Source organism: Mastacembelus armatus, chromosome 22 (assembly GCF_900324485.2).
Source record: "Mastacembelus armatus chromosome 22, fMasArm1.2, whole genome shotgun sequence".
Lineage (NCBI taxonomy): Eukaryota > Metazoa > Chordata > Actinopteri > Synbranchiformes > Mastacembelidae > Mastacembelus > Mastacembelus armatus.
The window spans coordinates 14,576,682-14,596,489 of NC_046654.1; the positions used below are offsets into that span (position 1 = coordinate 14,576,682).

Here is a 19,808-nt window from a genome sequence, read left to right on the forward strand (position 1 = left end):
TGGCTCATTCCTGTATCCGTCAAAGAGCGAGGCCTCGGCGGACAGATTGATTGGACGTAGCAGCCGTCTGACAAATGGACGCACGTAAATACAGCGCGGTTTGGCCTTATTGAGTCTGCGCTAACAGAAAAAGAGGAGGTCCCCGAATAGAGTCCTTTATTTATTTCTTTGTTTCCAGTGAGGGAAAAATAATAACAGCGACATATATCACAGGCACTTCATTTATAATCGTTGTCCGTGTCCACAAGAAAACTGGATAAGATTACAGTGGTTAACCGAAGGCCAAAGCCAAGCGGAGGAGGATGAAGCGGCGCAATGCGGACTGCAGCAAACTCCGACGGCCGTTAAAACGGAACCGAATCACCGAGGGTATCTACGGCAGGTAACTTATATGGAGCCCGACGAAGGGTCCTCATCACGACAGAAATGGGGGGGGCAGTGAATGAAAGGTGCTGCTTTAGATTGGATAGCTGCAGACCGCGAAACCTCTTATGTTGTCAGGGATGTCAATGAACTGCCACCGCTAGCTAGCTCGTTAGCCTAGCTAGTTGCTAGCCGTAGTGTATGCTAGCGTTATGTTTTCGGTGTAACATAACGTTAGCCGCCAAGCTAGCTGTGGCGCTAGGCCCCAACACAGCCTGCTTTGAACAATGTCACAATGTCAGCGACATTACTGTTTGATATGACTTGTATGGGACGTTTTAATACTAACCAAACAACCCGGACTGCTGTTTACCCACACAAATTAGCTGCTTCCCTATTTACTGATGTAAACTTGTTAGCACCACTGGAGCTTCACCTGCTCACCTGACAGCTTTATCACATGCATCTTTGTTACCAAATAACGCCTCAACCTACACTAACATCAGCCTTAAACATGCGTTTATAAGACTGTTTTATGAAGAGTTTGTGGTAATGTTACATAATTTAGTTTGGGCAACTCTAAAGTTGCTTGCTTGTCCTTCGCAGCCACACCTGACAGGTCCTAGCTCTGTGTGACTTCCTATATGTCACATAAACCAAACGCTAAAGGCCACACAGCATCTAGAGGTAGAGATGTGGAGCAGTCCTTGAATTATTGAACAGATGCTGCTCATCACAAAAGTCATGCTTTGGGATCAAAGAGCACCACATAGTGTGTCACTTTCTGGGTCTCAGTGTTCAACAACAAATGTCAGCTGAGATCAAAATGTATCTGTCCTATTAAATTGATAGGAATTGTGACACTAGAAAATATCTGTTGTTGAAAAACCTTGAGCAATTAATAAACCGTAGTTGGAACTATTGGCATGTCTTAATGTTTAAGATTAAAGATTCAAAGATCTTCTTTAATCTCAGGGGGAAATCAGCATCATATACAAATATATATTAAAGTGCAGATTTGGACTGTATCCAGAAAGTCTGCAGCTGTAATGTATATACACCCAGTTGCATTTTATAACATAAGCCCCTTTGAAGTGTAGTGCACATAGGCATCTCATCTGTCAAAGCGCAGCTCCAGACATATAGTTTATCTTTGAATTGATTCACCACACGCATACAATATCTAGCTGAATCTCTTTGGTGTGTTAAAATTTGCCATTGAGTAAGTGCCGTTCTTGTTAACTCCCATTGCCATTATATAGAAAACAATATTGAAGGCTGTAGTGTAATTAAATTCAAAACATTTTGTGTCAACTAATTATTTTTCTCATTTTAGTACCTTTCTGTACCTGAAGTTCCTAGTGGTGTGGGCACTGGTGCTACTGGCAGACTTTGTGCTGGAATTCAGGTTCGAGTATCTCTGGCCGTTCTGGCTCTTCATCCGGAGTGTATACGACTCCTTTAGATACCAGGGACTGGTGAGTGGCTCTGATGATTATATATTTTTAATGATTTTATAATGGTGGAGAAAGACCAAGGAAACTTCTGTTGTCTTTGTAAACCTGTGCACTGTAGAATTACACATCCTGAATTAAAACTTTGTGTTTTGGTGACCTATAGGTCAAACAAGTTGAGAGGTTAATTCAGCTTTGATCAGGACACTGGTTTAAAATGGAGATGCCCGTAAATGTAATGTAACCCATGTGCATGTTTGCATATGTGCAGCCCAGTGAAGCATGCGTTCAGCGTTACATGGCCATGAAAAGGCTTTGAAAAGTTTTTTTCTCTGTTGAACAACCAGATTTTACATGTTGAGTGTAAAAGCTCATGAATTAGAATCTTCATGAGTGAATAGAGACAGAAGCTACAATTATGGACATCATGCTCCTGCCCTGACCTTCCTTTTGATAAAGAGTTTTTAAAGTCCTAACCACTACAGATTTGTTGTTATTTTGTGGTAACTTAATTTTCTAAAAAAATGTCTTACGAACAGGAAAGAGTTAGTTAGTAGTTTGATATGGCAAGGTAGATTTCTGTTGGTACAGTATTACTTGTATGAATATGCCTAACTGACCGTTAAGTTAGTTTTGCAAAAGAGATCTGCATGAAGGATAACAAGAGAGCACTGTTTTGAGAAAAGTGGCATTTTGTGAAAGATCTGGTCACACACATGGGTGGGTTTTCCAAAGTATTTCAATTTAGAATCAGACTAAACATGAAAGTGGATTACAAAGTCTAAAAAGTTTTTTTTTGTCACAACTGAACTATTAAAGATGTGATAGCTTTGATTTAAACACTTCTGCCATTTAATACACTGTATCCATGTCAACATAATCAGTGACCTGTTTTGCCAGCAGGAGGAAAAGTGATAGTGTGGTATAAAGAGTAAGATGACATCCCGTAAGAATCAAAGAATAATAACCCATAAGATGGTAACACTGATTCTGATGCTGATAGCACACAAAGAAGCAGGTGAAGTGAAGCAGGGCTGTTCAACAGAAGAGATCAGCTATAAATATGACAAGGAGAAGGTGTTGCAACAGGTGTACAATGGACAACATATTTCACCACCATCTAATTGTTACAGTTTGCTATCAGTTCAATTCCCTTAAACAAGTTGTTTTTGCCTTTGCTGTGTTACTTTTTAGGATCAGAACATCATGTACAGATTTGGTAACACCCACAGGTCATTGGTTTTCCTAGCATCTAAATATTTTATGTCAATCATATGATAACTAATTTGTCTGTGATTCTATGGGTATAGCTAAGGGAATATTTTAAATTTTGATACTTTATGAGCGTATCATGTATCAGAGTAGATCATGAAACACTAATAGAAACATCATATACCTTTATTATTTATCTTTCTTTCCTGCATATGTTGCTGGTTAGTCATAACCACCTCTCCTCTCCTCAACAGGCCTTCTCAGTATTCTTTGTGTGTGTGGCGTTTACCTCGGACATCATTTGCCTCCTCTTCATCCCAGTGCAATGGCTATTCTTCGCTGCCAGTACCTATGTGTGGGTGCAGTATGTTTGGCACACAGGTATGGCCCTCTTCTGTTTAAGTGGCTGGATATTTGTCAGTTTAAATGCTGCATATAAGGAGTGGGCAAAATGCCAGCAACTAACTTGACTGATGTTTTGCTCATACTGTAAATCAGGGACAAAATATGCCTCTTCCCTGCAACCTTTGTTTCTACATTAGATCTGTTTCACAAACAAAAGGAGGAAGGAAGGTAGAAGCTGTCTACATCATGGACTGTTATGATAAACCATTAGTCCTACATTACACCAATTCTTAGAACTTCCACTTAGTGCTTCAGGTGTACACAGTGTTGTGCAATACCCCTACACACTGTGTTGTCATGTTTACAAATAGTTTGCTTCTTAGAATTTTGCATAGTGTGTGTAATTGAGATGTATTCTGCAGATTAGATGACAGTCTGACTTAGCGGTATCTCTGTTGACCAAAGGCCATGTGTCAGATTTGAAATCCAAATGCCAGTTGGGGAAGTGAGAAGCACCTGACTGGTCCCCAGTTACTTTCTGAGCCTTACAGTCTACTCACTAGAGACATTCTCAATACTAAAGTAATATCTCTAATCACTCCACAACCTGGTGGTGAAGGTCTCTGGGTGTTTTACAGCCAAGGAGACTGGGCAATGTATGTGTCTTAACCACCCTGTATGTGATCCATTGACTTACAGTATACAGAGTAGAGAAATTGTATATTTCTGTAGAATATTGTCCTACATGTTCTATGAAAATGGAGACAGGTCTATACACTCATGACTACATTGGGATTAGGTGACAAAATATTTTATCATAGAACATCTCATGTTATTGGTGAATTTCAGTCTTGATACTGGTTCGACTGATACTTTTGGCTTTTTGATCAGTCACAATTAAGCAACAGACAAAAATATAATGCAAGTTTAACAAGGGCTTTTGTCCTGGGCATGATCACATTCACAGGATGGACTGTAGGTACAGTAGTGGGATGAAGTTAATGACGACCCTGGTCTTGTCCATTAGCCATGACATATTGTAGAAAATTAGTTTAGAACAGGATTGTACATGATTTCACACTGGATGATACTGTATGTCATCCGGGAGGACTGTGTCAGTTGAGGTTCTCTTTATCTATTAAATTATTCTAATACAAATACCATAACTGAAAATTAGTGTGAATATTGAAATAACTCAAATGACTCTGCACTTTGCTTTGCTGAATAACACATTTTAGCTAAATGTTTTTCTGCCATTAACTATAAGCTCAGATGCATAGGTTTAACACTGACACACATATGTTTCTTAAACACAACATAATATGATTTATATGATATGATTACGATTTTAAAAAATGCTAGTGTTCTGTGCAGTTTTTGATACTCATTGACAATTCAGTTTTGATGCGATCATTCAGAGTTCTGATATTTTCCCTATTTTGTTTGTTTTCTTTCAGAGAGGGGAGTTTGTCTGCCCACTGTGTCTCTGTGGATACTCTTTGTGTACATAGAGGCAGCCATCAGATTCAAAGACCTGAAAAACTTTCATGTGGACTTATGTCGTCCTTTTGCTGCACACTGGTGAGCCACTGTTTGTTTTAACAAGGACATTAGTCACTGTCCTTGACAGGTGTGATTAGACTAAAAGGCATCTGTAGTTTAGTGTTGATCTTAAATGTGTCAGCACGGTGCAGACCTTTTTGGTTAAAGACAACATTATTTTAACTAATAATATTAACCAATTCATTTTGACATAGTTACATACACTGCTGTAAATTACATCAAGTCAATAATGTCACATAATTGCTTACATCGTGGACTACATATCTCCTTTTTTTTGCTCTTTTTCATTATAAATAGGTTTAAAGCTTGATTTCATAAAAAATATAAAAGGAAAAACAATGCACTTAAATCTGCCAACCAATGAAATTATGTTTTTGTTGTCCACTAGGTTTTAGAAGTTTATATTGGCTACTAAATGTTTTATTACATTTTATTATTGTGAGTCCTTAGAGGCAGACAGTCTGCACATTGACAAGAAAACCCTCATGAAGTGGTATCTACAGTGGGTACGGAAAGTATTCAGACCCCTTTAAATGTTTCACTCTGTGTCATTGCAGCCATTTGCCAAAATCAAAAAAGTTCATTTTATTTCTCATTAATGTACACTCAGCACCCCATCTTGACAGAAAAAAACAGAAATGTAGAAATTTTTGCAAATTTATTAAAAAAGAAAAACTGAAATATCACATGGTCATAAGTATTCAGACCCTTTGCAGTGACACTCATATTTAACTCACATGCTGTCCATTTCTTCTGATCCTCCTTGAGATGGTTCTGCTCCTTCATTGGAGTCCAGCTGTGTTTAATTAAACTGATTGGACTTGATTAGGAAAGGCACACACCTGTCTATATAAGACCTTACAGCTCACAGTGCATGTCAGAGCAAATGAGAATCATGAGGTCAAAGGAACTGCCCAAGGAGCTCAGAGACAGAATTGTGGCAAGGCACAGATCTGGCCAAGGTTACAAAAGAATTTCTGCAGCACTCAAAGTTCCTAAGAGCACAGTGGCCTCCATAATCCTCAAATGGAAAAAGTTTGGGACGACCAGAACTCTTCCTAGACCTGGCCGTCTAGTCAAACTGAGCAATCATGGGAGAAGAGCCTTGATGAGAGAGGTAAAGAAGAACCCAAAGATCACTGTGGCTGAGCTCCAGAGATGCAGTAGGGAGATGGGAGAAAGTTCCACAAAGTCAACTATCACTGCAGCCCTCCACCAGTCGGGGCTTTATGGCAGAGTGGCCCGATGGAAACCTCTCCACAGTGCAAGACACATGAAAGCCTGCATAGAGTTTGCCAAAAAATACATGAAGGACTCCCAGACCATGAGAAATAAGATTCTCTGGTCTGATGAGACCAAGATTGAACTTTTTGGCGTTAATTCTAAGCGGTATGTGTGGAGAAAACCAGGCACTGCTCATCTTCTGCCCAATACAATCCCTACAGTGAAACATGGTGGTGGGTGCATCATGTTGTGGGGGTGTTTTTCAGCTGCAGGGACAGGACGACTGGTTGCAATTGAAGGAAGGATGAATTCGGCCAAGTACAGAGATATCCTGGAAGAAAACCTCTTCCAGAGTGCTCAGGACCTCAGACTGGGCCGAAGGTTCACCTTTCAACAGGACAATGACCCTAAGCACACAGCTAAAATAACAAAGTCGTGGCTTCGGAACAACTCTGTGACCGTTCTGGACTGGCCCAGCCAGAGCCCTGACCTAAACCCAATTGAGCATCTCTGGAGAGACCTGAAAATGGCTGTCCACCAACGTTCACCATCCAACCTGACAGAACTGGAGAGGATCTGCAAGGAAGAATGGCAGAGGATCCCCAAATCCAGGTGTGAAAAACTTGTTGCATCATTCCCAAGAAGACTCATGGCTGTACTAGCTCAAAAGGGTGCTTCTACTCAATACTGAGTACAGGGTCTGAATACTTATGACCATGTGATATTTCAGTTTTTCTTTTTTAATAAATTTGCAAAAATGTCTACATTTCCTGCTTTTTTCTGTCAAGATGGGGTGCTGAGTGTACATTAATGAGAAATAAAATGAACTTTTTTGATTTTGGCAAATGGCTGCAATGACACAAAGAGTGAAAAATTTAAAGGGGTCTGAATACTTTCCGTACCCACTGTATATAATGTGAGGTCATATACTACTAAAAGTTATGTTGTGATTTTGATTTATGTCCAAAGAATGAACTTCTTATCTCTCACTCTGTAGCATTGGCTACCCAGTGGTCACACTGGGCTTTGGCTTCAAGAGCTACGTAAGCTATAAGATGCGCCTCCGGAAGCAGAAAGAGGTGCAGAAAGAGAATGAGTTTTATATGCAGCTCCTGCAGCAGGCCCTGCCCCCAGAGCAGCAGATGCTTCAGCGGCAAGAACGGGAAGCAGAAGAAGGTATGGAAAAAACACCGAAATTTAGACCACTTTAATGACAGCAATTAACTTGACTGATGTTTTGCTGGTACACTAAATAAGGGACAAAATACACCTCCTACCTACAGCCCCTGTTTCTACATTAGTTCTGTTTCACAAACAGAAGAAGGTAGAAGCTGTCTGTGGATCAATATGATGGAATACTACATTTTATACACCTTGTGTAGTAGATTTAATTTCTATTAACAAAATTGTCCATGTGCATCAGTCCAGACTGTTGGAGATAACAGGTGTCTACTAGAACAAAGGCAAAGCTATTATTTTAATACAACAGTTGTGCTATGTAAAGACCTGATTAATACAGACAACAGAGTATTTGAATTATGTCTTAAGGTTTGTCCTGAAAGATGGTAATCATAGTCTATTAAGACTGCAACAGCAGGTGCAGCATTCTGCTGTCTATTTAAAGTCTGTGGTTACAGGTGTACCTGCCACACAGTTTGAACAAACACGTACATAATGATCACAAAAGGCTCTGGTCAGTGGGTGTGATTAGGCAAAGGTTTGAGGGGAGCTCTAGTTTTCTTGGCAAGCAATTTATGGCAAATGAAGCTGTTACCAATAAAAAAAAAAAAAAAAAAAAAAAAGACTGCACTAGACCAACTGAGACAGCAGTGATAACACTGTTGTGTGCTTGTAGCAAAGTCTCATTTCACATCGGTAATACTTTAGGTGATACTAAACACATGTATCCTCAATGTTTACTACAGTTATATTAAGGTATTTAAGATGTAGAGAATTGTATAATGATCAAGTGAGGATAAATAGGAGGCTCTTCAGGGAGACTTCTTTTAGATGAAGTCTTGTTGTTACCGGTATATTTATCATATGTATCCCCTTTATCTCATTCTTTATCTATGCAGCAGCAGCAGCAGCTAAAGGAATATCTGAAGTGGACACACCTCCGGTGTCACAGAATGGCGCCCCAGCCAATAAAAAGACATCGGCACCACTGCCAGAGCTAGAGTATAGAGAAAAAGGGAAAGAAGGAAGGGGCGGTGGGGAAGCTAAAAAGCAGCACAACAGCATCCTGCCATCCTCAGTGGACTCTAAACTCCAGGAGATGGAGTATATGGAGAACCATATGAACAACAAGAGACTGACCACAGAGCTGGGCAGCACAGAGAACCTGTTGCTTAAAGAGGACAATTCCTCCTGCTCCTCCACATCCTCCTCCTCATCCAAAAACTACAAAAATGTTAGCAGCAATGCCGTGACGCTCAACTCCTCGCCCCGTGGCCATAGTGCTACCAATGGCAGCGTGCCCTCCTCTGCACCATCATCTTCCTCTTCAACAGGGAAGAACGAGAAGAAGCACAAGTTAGTAGTGGGGAAGGGGACATCAGGTGGTTCCCACAGGGATCCCACAGACAACTGCATCCCCAACAACCAGCTGAGCAAGCCAGAAGCACTTGTTAGGTAAGCACATGCTCAGCCACACTTGTATACATTACAACTAACTGAAATGGCAAATGATTGTTGCCACATACTATGCAATGCTGTTTTACATGAAGATGACAGCAGAGCTACTTACTGTAAAATTATAAAAACACTGATATGTTGAGATATCTTGCAACACAACAAATGCATGAATACCAGTGTTTCCCAACTGAACAGCATGTCTGTTACTGAGGGTAAATATCTTGTTATGACAACATTAGCTTCATGCAGGCAGGCTTAGCAGATCTAATCTAATGAAAAAAAATCTAATACTATACAAATATTCTCTTGTTTCATCCATTTTAGAAGATGACAGATTGTCACTGCACACAGCTCTGAAACTTTCTATAGTGAAGGCGTTGCATGTGCAGCAAGTAGCGTTTTGCACCAGGCTCACATTTGTGTCTATACAAGGTGCACGTTCATTCGTGCACAGGAAGCACTTTGTTTACCAAGAGCACACAGGAGAATCTACAGGACAAGGCAAAACTATGGTCTAAAACTCCAACAAAACAACAATATTGTAACCCATTAGTGAAGGTATGGCTGTTAAGTATTACTTTAAAATGACTGAAAACACAACACTTTCCTGTATGTTTAGTTGCAGAATTCTGTGTAGGTCTAGTGTTTTCTTCCTACACAGAAAACTGATCAAGAATCAATAAAGGAACTGATACAAACCTTTATAGCCATTACAGATCCATCTTAAAATGCTTAAATCGGTCCCTCTTCCGCTAAGTTTGTAACCTCCATAGCAGCAGCTTATGATACCAGCATAAAGTAAGTAGATTGATAAGTAGATAATGTTTTTAAGGATTTTGTAGCTTTAGTGAAGGGTTTATGGTGACATAATATGAAATTAATAATACATAATTTGTTATTTCTGTCATTGTTTTCCATCTAATTTAGTTAGTGATGTACCTTTTACAATATGGGTCTTTGTCACAAGTTTTTCATGGTGACACTGACAGCAGATAAAACAACAAAGGTTTTACCAACACGTGTAGCATCATATAAGTCTGAGAAATAATACCGATAGCTGGACTAGGACTGGTAATACTATGTCCACCAGGTAGGACAGAAAAAGGGTTTTTCGAACATTCTTTAGTTACTTTCACCTCCTGGCAGAATGAATAATGTTGCCATTTATACATTGCTCAGAAGTCTAAATGTGCAGCTGTATTTATTATTTAAAGGACCATTTTTTAAAATTTCATACCTTTTATTTTATGTATCATATATCGATAATTTCATATGTGCAGTCACTAAGGTGTAACATTACTTACAATTTGTCTTTGCTTTAAGTGATGGTGTTATGTGTTTTCTAAAAGGATGTTGAAAGGCATCAAAGCAGCATGTCACCGTGTTTCCTGATCACTCTCCCTGCTCTGCCCAGATTGGAGCAGGATGTTAAGAAGCTGAAGGCGGACCTGCAGGCCAGCAGACAAGTGGAGCAGGATCTGCGCAGCCAGATTGGCTCGCTAGGCAGTGCTGAGCGCTCTATCCGTACTGAGCTGGGCCAGCTGCGCCAGGAGAACGAGCTGCTGCAGAACAAGTGAGTGGTGCCACAGTAGAGCAGGTCTGAGGAGGGTTAGGCCTGTGAGCCTTTTCTTTAGTTATTATTATATATATATGGGTTCATTATGTGTCAGCGTAAAAACACGTTTGTGGGGAACTGTTTAAAAGGATGGAAAGATGAACTCACTGTTAACAACATTCATACAAATGTTGTATGTGGTAACAGTAATGAATGAATGCAGCATAGGTAAGAAAAGGTGTACCTCCATCCATCCATCCATTATCTATACCCACTTATTCCTTAACCAGGGTCATGGGGATCAGCTGGAGCCTATCCCAGCTCTCTTTCAGGTGGAAGGCAGGGGTACACCCTGGACAGTTCACCAGTCCATCAAAAGGTGTACCTGTGACTCATTTTTCCTGGTTTGTTAAAATGCAGTTCTGTATGTGTCTCAATGTACTTGTAGGCTCCATAATGCTGTGCAGGCAAAGCAAAAGGATAAACAGGCGGTAGGCCAACTGGAAAAGAGGCTCAAAGTAGAGCAGGAAGCTCGAGCTGCTGCTGAGAAACAGCTCGCAGATGAAAAGAAGCGAAAGAAGTTAGAGGAGGCCACAGCAGCCAGAGCAGTAGCATTAGCAGCAGCATCCAGGTAGGTGCACATCTCATGTTTGGAATTAGAATTTCTTTGGACCATTTTACTCCTGACTTGTTGCTTGTTTCTTTCAAAGTATGGGTTACAAGCGTTGAGAAAATGTTGCTACTTTTTTTTTTTTTTTTTTTTTTTTTTTAAATTTATTTTATTTTATTTTTTTTTTTTTGGTCAGAGGGGAGTGCACAGACACACTGCGGCGGCGAATCACTGAATTAGAAACAGAGTGTAAGAAACTAACAATGGACATCAAGCTAAAGGAAGATCAGATCCGAGAGCTTGAGGTGAAAGTGCAGGTGAATATTTTTTCTTTATTTATTCCAGCATTTATAAGAATTGTCACAGTCAATTTATTTTTTGTTGTGCTTTAAATCACTTGTCTGTTTTCTGTTTATATATTTAGATAAATATTTTTGGTCATTTGTAATGCTTTTTGTTAGGTGCAGTAGTAGAGTTACTGTGCTTGTCAGTATTGAATAAGTCAGGTGAATCCTGTACAGAAATTGAAAATATTCTTGAACATGTTCATAGTAACATAAAGATTAATTTCTCCTCAAAAAGCTACTCATCATTTTCAACATGCTCCAGACGTCTAGCAACCTAAAAATGTTTAAAAAGCAAATAGCAGCCCTTATTTCTGTTAGATAACTGTTAGATCCTGCTGCCTACAGGTCATCCAAATTGAGAACACTTATTCACCAGTGTGCTAAAGCATCCTGTCACTGATGCTGCTGGCTTTACCATGACTTGTATCTCTCTCTTCCTGTCTTTCAGGAGCTTCATAAATATAAAGAGAATGAAAAAGATACAGAGGTGCTGATGTCAGCTCTGTCAGCCATGCAGGACAAGACCCAGCACCTAGAGAACAGCCTGAGTGCAGAGACCAGGATAAAACTGGACCTTTTCTCTGCACTGGGAGATGCCAAGAGACAGCTGGAGATTGCACAAGGTCATCCTGATTCAAACACAATGCAATAGTTTGTGTGTTCTTAGGGCTATTTGCGGAGTTCTTGTTTTCAGGCTGACTTGTTAATGTTTGTTTACAGGTCAGATCCTCCAAAAGGACCAAGAGATCAAAGACCTGAAGCAGAAGATAGCCGAAGTGATGGCCGTCATGCCCAGCATCTCCTATACAGCCGACACCAGCAGCATGACCCCCGTGGCTCCCCACTACTCTTCCAAGTTTATGGACACCAGTCCCTCCAGCCTAGACCCCAACGCCTCCGTGTACCAGCCACTCAAAAAGTGAATGCTTCGTCTTGCCCTGACCCTCCCTAAATCCATTCATCGTCCCATCGTTTTTATTTCTCCTGCAGGCCCACCACCTTCCACTCTGCTCAGCATGTCTGCTGCTGACAATGGTTTTTTTTTTCTTGGGTTTTTTTTCTCTTCTCCTTGGCAGGTCAGAAGGATGTTGTATTGTGTGACTGTATTTGTTGTAGTTAAAGCAAAAGACAAAAAAAAAAAAACTTAAAATGGACATCACGTCAACTAGGAAGTCCCAATTTTTTTTTTTTTTCTTAAGTGTCTAGTGAAACCTCACAGAATTGGGTATGTATCTTCATCTCAAGGGTGTTGCTTTCCCTTTCCCACCACCACTTCAACCACCTGCAACCAGTTTCCTGCTCGTTAGCCGCTCGGGAATAGCTGCTTTGCTTTTTTTAAGCTGATTATTATCATTTCCCTCCTAAAAGTCAGAATACCGAGCTCTTCATCTTACAACCTCCCAGTATCAGATTTTTTTTTTCCCCAAGGTAGTATGGCAATTTCTGTACAACCAAAGGAATGTAGTGCAAAGCTGGCACAGATTCTTGCCCTGTTGTATTTAATTTATTCTTTTAATTCACAGTCGGACACCAAATTAGCCCTGCCCTCAGCTTCTTTGGGGTTTGGTGGTAAATAGTTTTTAAAGTGTGTTGTGTGGTTCTGTGTTGACTCAGCTTCAGATGTTGATTTCAACAAGTTGGTAAAGATCTTCTGTTGTAAGCAGAAACAAAGACTCCAAATTTAAACAAAAGAATCCATCCAGCACCAAATCGTCACATCAGTAACAGCAGCAGTTTGATTTCCCTCACTGTAATTTTTCTTGTAGGAATACAGCAAGAAAAGTCTGCATACGAGTGGACAGCTTCTCAGTACTCAGCAGTCTGTTCATCAGTTGTCACACCGATGAACAGACTGCTGAACACTGATGTCACAACAGTGCCTTGAGTTGATTGAGTTTGATAATCAAATATGGCCCAGCCCATCTGAATTAGATGTGAAGAATCTGGCTAAGCTGAAAAGGAATTTGACCGCACACAGTAAAGTGGTTTGGTTTTTGGACTCCCTGCTGATTTCCCCAGCGGTGGGGGACTTTTTCTACTGTATTCATTCAATGGCAACTTTGACCCTAACAAATGCCAGTTAAATTTAACATAAACATTAGACAGTACATAATCTAAGACTTCAGTGTACTCCTATTTGTGGTCAGTATGTCGACGTGACATCAGCCACCAGAGTCTACTGCACACAGGTCTCCGGCTCGTCACGTCTACTCACTGAAGCTCATCTGTACTGCTGTAAAGTCCTCAGTTTAGCCCCCTCTTTCCTTTTTGGTTTCCACTTTAAAATTGCACTCTAGGAAACACATCTTGTTTTGAAAGGGGAAACTGTAAAGATGAACTGTGCAATCTAAAAGCTTTGGAGAAGCCAACTTCGATATGGCAATTGAATCATTTTATTTAATTAATCTTCCACTTCAGTTCATGTGCCAAGACTGGAATGCCAGTTTTTCTAGTAATGTGTTCAAGAATGTACTGCAAATACATTGGCTGACATGTTTGTCAAATATCCAGTTGAATATGACTTAACGGAAGTTTAGGTTAAGCAGGTAGAGAAAGTGGTCACCTGTTTGTAGTAGACTGTGTTGTTAAAAGTAAGGAACTAGAACGTCCAATTTATTTTTGTGAATGTTACAGTATTTGCTGGTGGGCAAGTGGCTGTTAGGAATCAATTTTCTTTTTTCCTCCTTCTGGTATTGTTACGTTCCTGCAGGGAGAAGATTGCTTGTGGTTTCACCATCATCTGAAATGATCGTGTGTGTGTGTGTGTGTGTGTGTGTGTGTGTGTGTGTGTGTGTGTGTGTGTGTGTGTGTGTGTGTGTGTGTGTGTGTGTGTGTGTGTGTGTGTGTGTGTGTGTGTGTGTGTGTGTGTGTACCTGTAAATGGAGAAGTGTTTTTTTTTTTTTTTTTTTTTTTTGTTTGTTTTTTTTTTGGCTCAGATATTTGTCATTGGCTCATGGGAAAATGTGAAAATTACAGTTTAGTCAGTTGTTTGGTCAACTGATTGTTGAAAGCATAAAGAAGTGTTTTTTTTCTTTTTTTTTTTTGTTTTTTTTGTTTTTTTGTTTTTGTTTTATGCCCACACTGCTCTGTTTCTCTCCAGGTCTGACCTTGGCTGCGCTCTCGCTCTGTGAGGTTTACAAGGATTAAACATTTTTTTTCTTGCATATTGACTTTGCTTTTTGCTGTTACTCTGACAACACATCTGGATATTTCAAAACAACCTGTCGCCTTTAACTGCAAGTTTGTTTTGTTAAAGTGGTACTCCGTTGATCATTACCGTGTTCTTGTCAATTATTTGTTCTGCTTTAGCTTTAGACTTTAAAATAGGGAAAAGGTACAGTCATAGTGTTGGAAAGAATGGGTATTTAAGAAACATGGAGATCTAATGAAAGGTGCTATTTAGGTGCATTGTGAGAAATACACATCTATTTTTAAAAATGTGCAAGTCCCAACCCATGTTCCTCGAGGGCCATTGTCCTGCTTGTTTTCCAGTTATCCCTGCCCTGCCATCTGGATCAGGTACATTCAGTCAGACAGCAGCAAACTGCTGTTATGAAATGTAAAACCTTGAACCATAATTAATGCCAGCCAGTCAGCCTACGTCTTTCTTTTGTAATATTGTTTTTCAAGGAAAATTTACATAATTTTCTCATAGTTCCTTTTGAACACTGTATACTTAAGTATGTTAGTATAGTTATATACTAGTTATAGTTAAAAACTTGTGATACCTGATTTAAAAAAACAAAAAAAACAAAAAAGAAATAGCTTGCTAAGTTGTTGATCTTAATATCTCCTATCTTGTGTGATCTTGCACTATTGACTTATGACCACTAGAAGGCAGTGTTCACTTGAAAGATTCAGGTTGAAAGGGATTATCCAACTGTCAACATCCATAATTTTGTCTTTTCAAGATCAGTAAATCCCATTCATCTCAGACAAAAGGAACTGCCAGTAGCTTCCTGCCAACCGTTAATCATAGCTCACTTGTCAAAACACGGTGACCAGTGGTGCTCCCACAGTGTTCTCCAGCAGCACTGGATTGGTGGGGAAATGAAGTTGGAAGTGTGAACCCTTTAATAGTGGCCGTTCTAATAGTTCACTTTTTAAGCTGTTTTTTCTGAGCTCCCTCTTTGTCTACATTTCAAATTCAAATGTAATCACCATTAGGGGGTTTCTGTGCTTTGCTGACCTCTGGGCCAGAGATCAGCAAAGCAGTCAGTCAGTGATGGAATCAGTGATGGAACCATAAATGGGAACCAATTATAGACTGCCATGCATTCTGATTTGAGTGATAATTGTTTTAATGCACTTGAAAAATTTTGTGAGGAAGATTTAAAAAAAAAAAAAAAAAAAACCTGTCTGCTGAGGACACTGAATTTCAATGCATCAAAGAAGCCCTCTGTGCTCAGCATTCTGCCACATGCAGGCTTCCCCAAATACGCTTGATTAAACGGTGCAGCGAGACTTGTGGGGGTAGAGCTCCTCACTCATTTTCTGTGCATTAACTGGTGCCTTGGTTAGGCGTAAATTTCTCTTACATCCAATCCTCAATTTTATTCCTCTCCCAGTTCCAATTTGGCACCACACTGTTTGGCAGAGGCAAGCATGTGGAATTAACAGATTATAATAGGTCTTTTCTAGCAGTCGACATTGGCACAGCTGTACTTGCCATGCTATTAGGCCTCACAAATCCACAGTAAATCCAGCTGTTTCAAGAGAAGAAGTCATAAATGAGAAATTCTAGGTACAGCTCTCCTGTGTCTCTTGGCCTGCTCAATTAGCCTAAACTCCTAGAACAATTTTCCTAGTGGAAAAATACTTTCCAAACCCCTGCATCGGTGCTCGTCCCTTTGGAAACAAGTAACACAGTGAAACAGATTAAAAATGAATTGCTTTTCTCAGATGATCTCTGAAGATACAGTGAATTTGCAGCATAAGGGAAAAGATGCGTGCATTCTGACGGTACGCTCACATGGCTGATGCCCTGCGGCCGCTTACTTATATTCTTCCTTGTGTAGAAATAAATCACGTGCATTTTGTCTTTCATACTCACCTTCACAGTGGAGAATCTTCTCTGCTGAATACTGGGCAACCTGCTCACATGCTCCCTTTTATGTCCAGCTGGACTCTTGTTCTTTGCTCACCGGCAGAAACTCATCGATTTTTCTTCCCAAACAAACCTACTGTTGCTATTACCCATGTTGCTGCTTTAAATCTTCATATATACCTGACAGGTGTACTAGAAGAGTGTACTCTTTCACCTCAGTCTTTCAGTGAAGCATGTTTATAGCTGCCAACAAAGAAGCTGTGATTTAAAGCGACTGCACCTGGCTGAGTAGAGAGGGATTATTTAGTTTACACTACTACACTGATCTGATGATAACTCTCCCTTGGAACTTTTTTTTTTGTGTGTGTGTGCTGAGTAAACCAGTACTTTATCACTGTTAACAGAGCTTCAGATTTAAGATAGTGGTGGTGTTGTGTAACATGTCCTTGGAGATGTATTACCCTTTTCCACCTTTCTCTGAGCTTGTCATCTACAGAATCTGGTACTGCAAGATTTTTTGAAAGCCTTTCTCCTGATTCATTGAATGGAAGATGACGTAGGCTCGGTGAAACTCGGTGTGGACACCACAATCAGTATCATTTTAAAAATGGAGCCAAAAAATATATCTTTACCAAAATGTCTGAGACGTCATCTCAGCACTTAAGAACTTACACCCTATCTACTGTCAGCAACGATAAGAAACATGATTTTATAAATGAATTACTAAATAAGAGTACTTGAGACTAGTTACTGTATGATAGGGGTACTGCTTGGTTGGTACTCATGAGGTTTTACAGTGTGTTTTGACCATGAAACATGCATTTAAAAAAAAAATCATACATAAAAGAGGGTTTTCCTCTTCAGGCCCATGTCTATATTTTATGATTTCCTAACTTCATATTTTGTTTCATGGGGAGACCCCTCTCCTCCAGCTGCCCAGCAGGGACTCCATTTTCAGTTTTTTTATTGTACATCCTTCTTTCCCAGAGGTTGACTTTATGATATTGGCACCTCTCCGCAGCAAATCGATGACATTGCTAAGACTTTCAGTCTGTTGCTATAAGGAAAATATTCACAATTCTAAGCAAAAGCCCAGAGAACCAGCATGGTTTTAGCTGCTTTATGGTGCTTGACATCAACCTGGGGAGGCAGATGAACTGAGAGGAGATAATTCCACCCTCCAACCACAACGTGGTCATGGCATTATTGACATCTCCCCTAAATACACGGTGCTCTTTGCATCTGGGAAAAAGAAGCCAAGCGGCTGAATTAAACATGAGCTGTAACCATAGCCCGTGATGTGCCTGCCAAGCTATTAGTCACCAACGACGACACTGGGTGGGAGTGACAGCGTAGGGTGCACTGACAGGAACAACAGGAACAGCACCGCCCGCCCGGGGTGCGAGCGCCGCTGCAACAACCTCACTCGCGTGATTCCACAAACGGCGTCACGCGTATTATCCGGTTCATTTGCATACATAACACCGCCCAGGGGGACGAGCATCATGATCCACCGTCGACTGAAAGCGAGCCGAGCGGAGGGCAGAAAAAACCCGCTGAAAAAAAGTTTGCACGGGAGAGGGCTGCTTTGAACCGAGCCAAGTGTTTCGACACACACGGACAGGCGCTTGTCGGGCTCTTTGCCCCACTTTTGGATTACGACATGGACGCTTTGAAATCCGCCGGAAGGGCAATTATACGGAGCCCCAGTATCGCCAAACAGTCATGGGGTGCGGGCAAACATAAAAGTAAGTATTCAGTTGTTCGGCACATCACCACGAAGGCGTTAGCTGCTGTTAATGTGGCTAAACCGAGCTAGCCTGGGCAAGTAGCTAACGTTTGGACCGGCGTCCACTTACGGTACTTTACAACTCGTTTGCGTGCACGGCACTTCCAGTTGTTGGGAACAGCTGTCAGAGAAAGGGGTGCGTGTCTCATAAACAGCGGATGATTAACGTCGGAAATGTTTGCTGTGCATTTGAACTTGACACCCAGACTGACAGTGTCGCTCGCAAAGTGACTCCTGTTGAGGCATGTGCGCACACAGCAGCCGGTCCAGCGCCCGCACTGGCCCCCTCTCAGACCTGTTGGCTCACCGAGAACAGAAGCGTGTCGCGACAAAAGTTTGAGTCCTGTGAAATCCTCCTGCTGGTCTGCCACGTCACTCCGCCGACGGACGGACCGACTGACACGCTTTGAACGTGACAGCAAAGGTTCGGCGGGGACCAGAACCACCGCGACCCGAGCGTGTAGGCGACAGGGGAGTCAAAAGCCACGAAGAGCCGAGCGGTCTCCTTCCTGGCGCGGCTGCTCAAGCCTAGCAACGCACTGTTGCTAGGCGATACACTGTGAAACTGAAAAAACGAGGCTGTGCAAAGACCGTGAGAGTGTCTCAGGGTCTCCGCTCCGGCGTAGAGCCAGCGCTGGATTCAGGGGGTTAATTATCTCGGGTTTGAGGTTTTGCTTGGGATTTCCACATGATGCCTGGCGTCAGCTGTCCGTGCGGCGGAGCGTGGTCACACTGACTGTGGCTTTCACATGCAGCCTGAGCCTTTCGTGTTTTCTTACACAAAGAGGGATTGTCCCCAGCTCCCATGCTTCTCCTCTGTTTTCCCCCCAAAACAATAGAGCTGTTGGCAGCGAGATGTCACACGTGCCAGACAGTGCAATCAATGCTTTGTTTTGGTCCAGTCCTCTGGGGGTGGGTGGGTGATGCACCATCAGCATCAGGCCCCACACATCTGGCCAGGCAGGTCACAGAGGGCTGCAGACACATCAGCAGGTGATGCTGAGTTTGTCATGACTCCACGCTGTGCTTTAAAAAAAAAAAAAAAAAAAAAGTCACTTCCTCTCAGTCTGCCACACAGCTAAAGAAAACGCAGATAGCTCCTCTTGTCAAATATTTTAAATCTATGAAGTTATTTCTTCACTGACATTACTTATTTCTGTTTTGTTTGTGATCAAGCAGCTGTTCATCTTTCTGTTTTGTTCCAGTCTCTTGTTTTTCCAGTGGTCATAGGTTAAAGGCTACTTGGTTCATCTTCTGGTATCAGTGAGATTTTGACGTTCCCTCATTTTGCATTTGATGCACGCAGATATTGAATGAAAATTGTGGGAATTCTTGTAGTGTGCACCCTGGTTCTTTTTTAGGAAATACAGTATTTGTAGATTTAAAATGCGTCTGTGATTTGCGACACATTTTTGCCACGTCTCCAGTGAGATTGTTTCTCCTTCCTGTGTGTGGGCTTGGTATTGGCAAGCAACTTACTCACTTCTTTGGCATCTATCAGCACTGGATTTTTTTTTTTCTCCCATTGTCAGTGTTGGGTCCTAACAGGTTCCAGTATTGTTCTCAAAAAATTGCCCCATGCCTGCACATTAACATTTAAAATAGGCTGATGTTAGTACCTCCTTTGCTTTGCTCTTGCAGTCTTGTACCTCTGCACGGGCA

The 19,808-nt window shown here is 41.2% G+C and overlaps 2 protein-coding genes across 7 annotated transcripts in view; both read left to right on the plus strand.

The window, feature by feature from the left end:
* Nucleotides 1–12: 12 nt before the first annotated feature.
* Nucleotides 13–14,108, plus strand: maco1b (macoilin 1b). 3 transcript variants are annotated; one of them, XM_026309053.2, is made up of 11 exons: nt 13–382; nt 1,700–1,841; nt 3,284–3,410; nt 4,832–4,955; nt 7,159–7,337; nt 8,246–8,795; nt 10,213–10,371; nt 10,802–10,984; nt 11,160–11,280; nt 11,759–11,933; nt 12,031–12,233. In XM_026309053.2, the coding sequence occupies exons 1-11, from the start codon at nt 303–305 to the stop codon at nt 12,231–12,233; spliced, it is 2,043 nt and encodes a 680-aa protein (XP_026164838.1). In that variant the 5' UTR covers nt 13–302. The 3 variants fall into 3 exon arrangements, with proteins under 3 accessions (XP_026164838.1, XP_026164829.1, XP_026164820.1); XM_026309044.2 differs by having other exon boundaries at nt 14–382; nt 8,243–8,795; XM_026309035.1 differs by having other exon boundaries at nt 303–382; nt 8,240–8,795; nt 12,031–14,108.
* Nucleotides 14,109–17,843: 3,735 nt separating this feature from the next.
* ldlrap1b (low density lipoprotein receptor adaptor protein 1b) overlaps nt 17,844–19,808 on the plus strand; it is a 28,194-nt gene continuing 26,229 nt past the window's right edge. For all 4 annotated transcript variants that reach the window (XM_026300754.1, XM_026300740.1, XM_026300756.1 and 1 more), the window contains exon 1: nt 17,844–18,105. In XM_026300754.1, the coding sequence (XP_026156539.1) occupies nt 18,021–18,105 (85 nt within the window). In that variant the 5' untranslated portion in view covers nt 17,844–18,020. The remainder of the gene's footprint in view (nt 18,106–19,808) is intronic.

Bases quoted from the DNA above. Each gene is read 5' to 3' on its own strand.
- maco1b (XM_026309035.1), top strand. From the start codon at position 303: ATGAAGCGGCGCAATGCGGACTGCAGCAAACTCCGACGGCCGTTAAAA. The intron at 3,411-4,831 runs GTATGGCCCTCT...GTTTTCTTTCAG, and splicing joins GCAGTATGTTTGGCACACAG to AGAGGGGAGTTTGTCTGCCC. The intron at 4,956-7,158 runs GTGAGCCACTGT...CTCACTCTGTAG, and splicing joins CGTCCTTTTGCTGCACACTG to CATTGGCTACCCAGTGGTCA.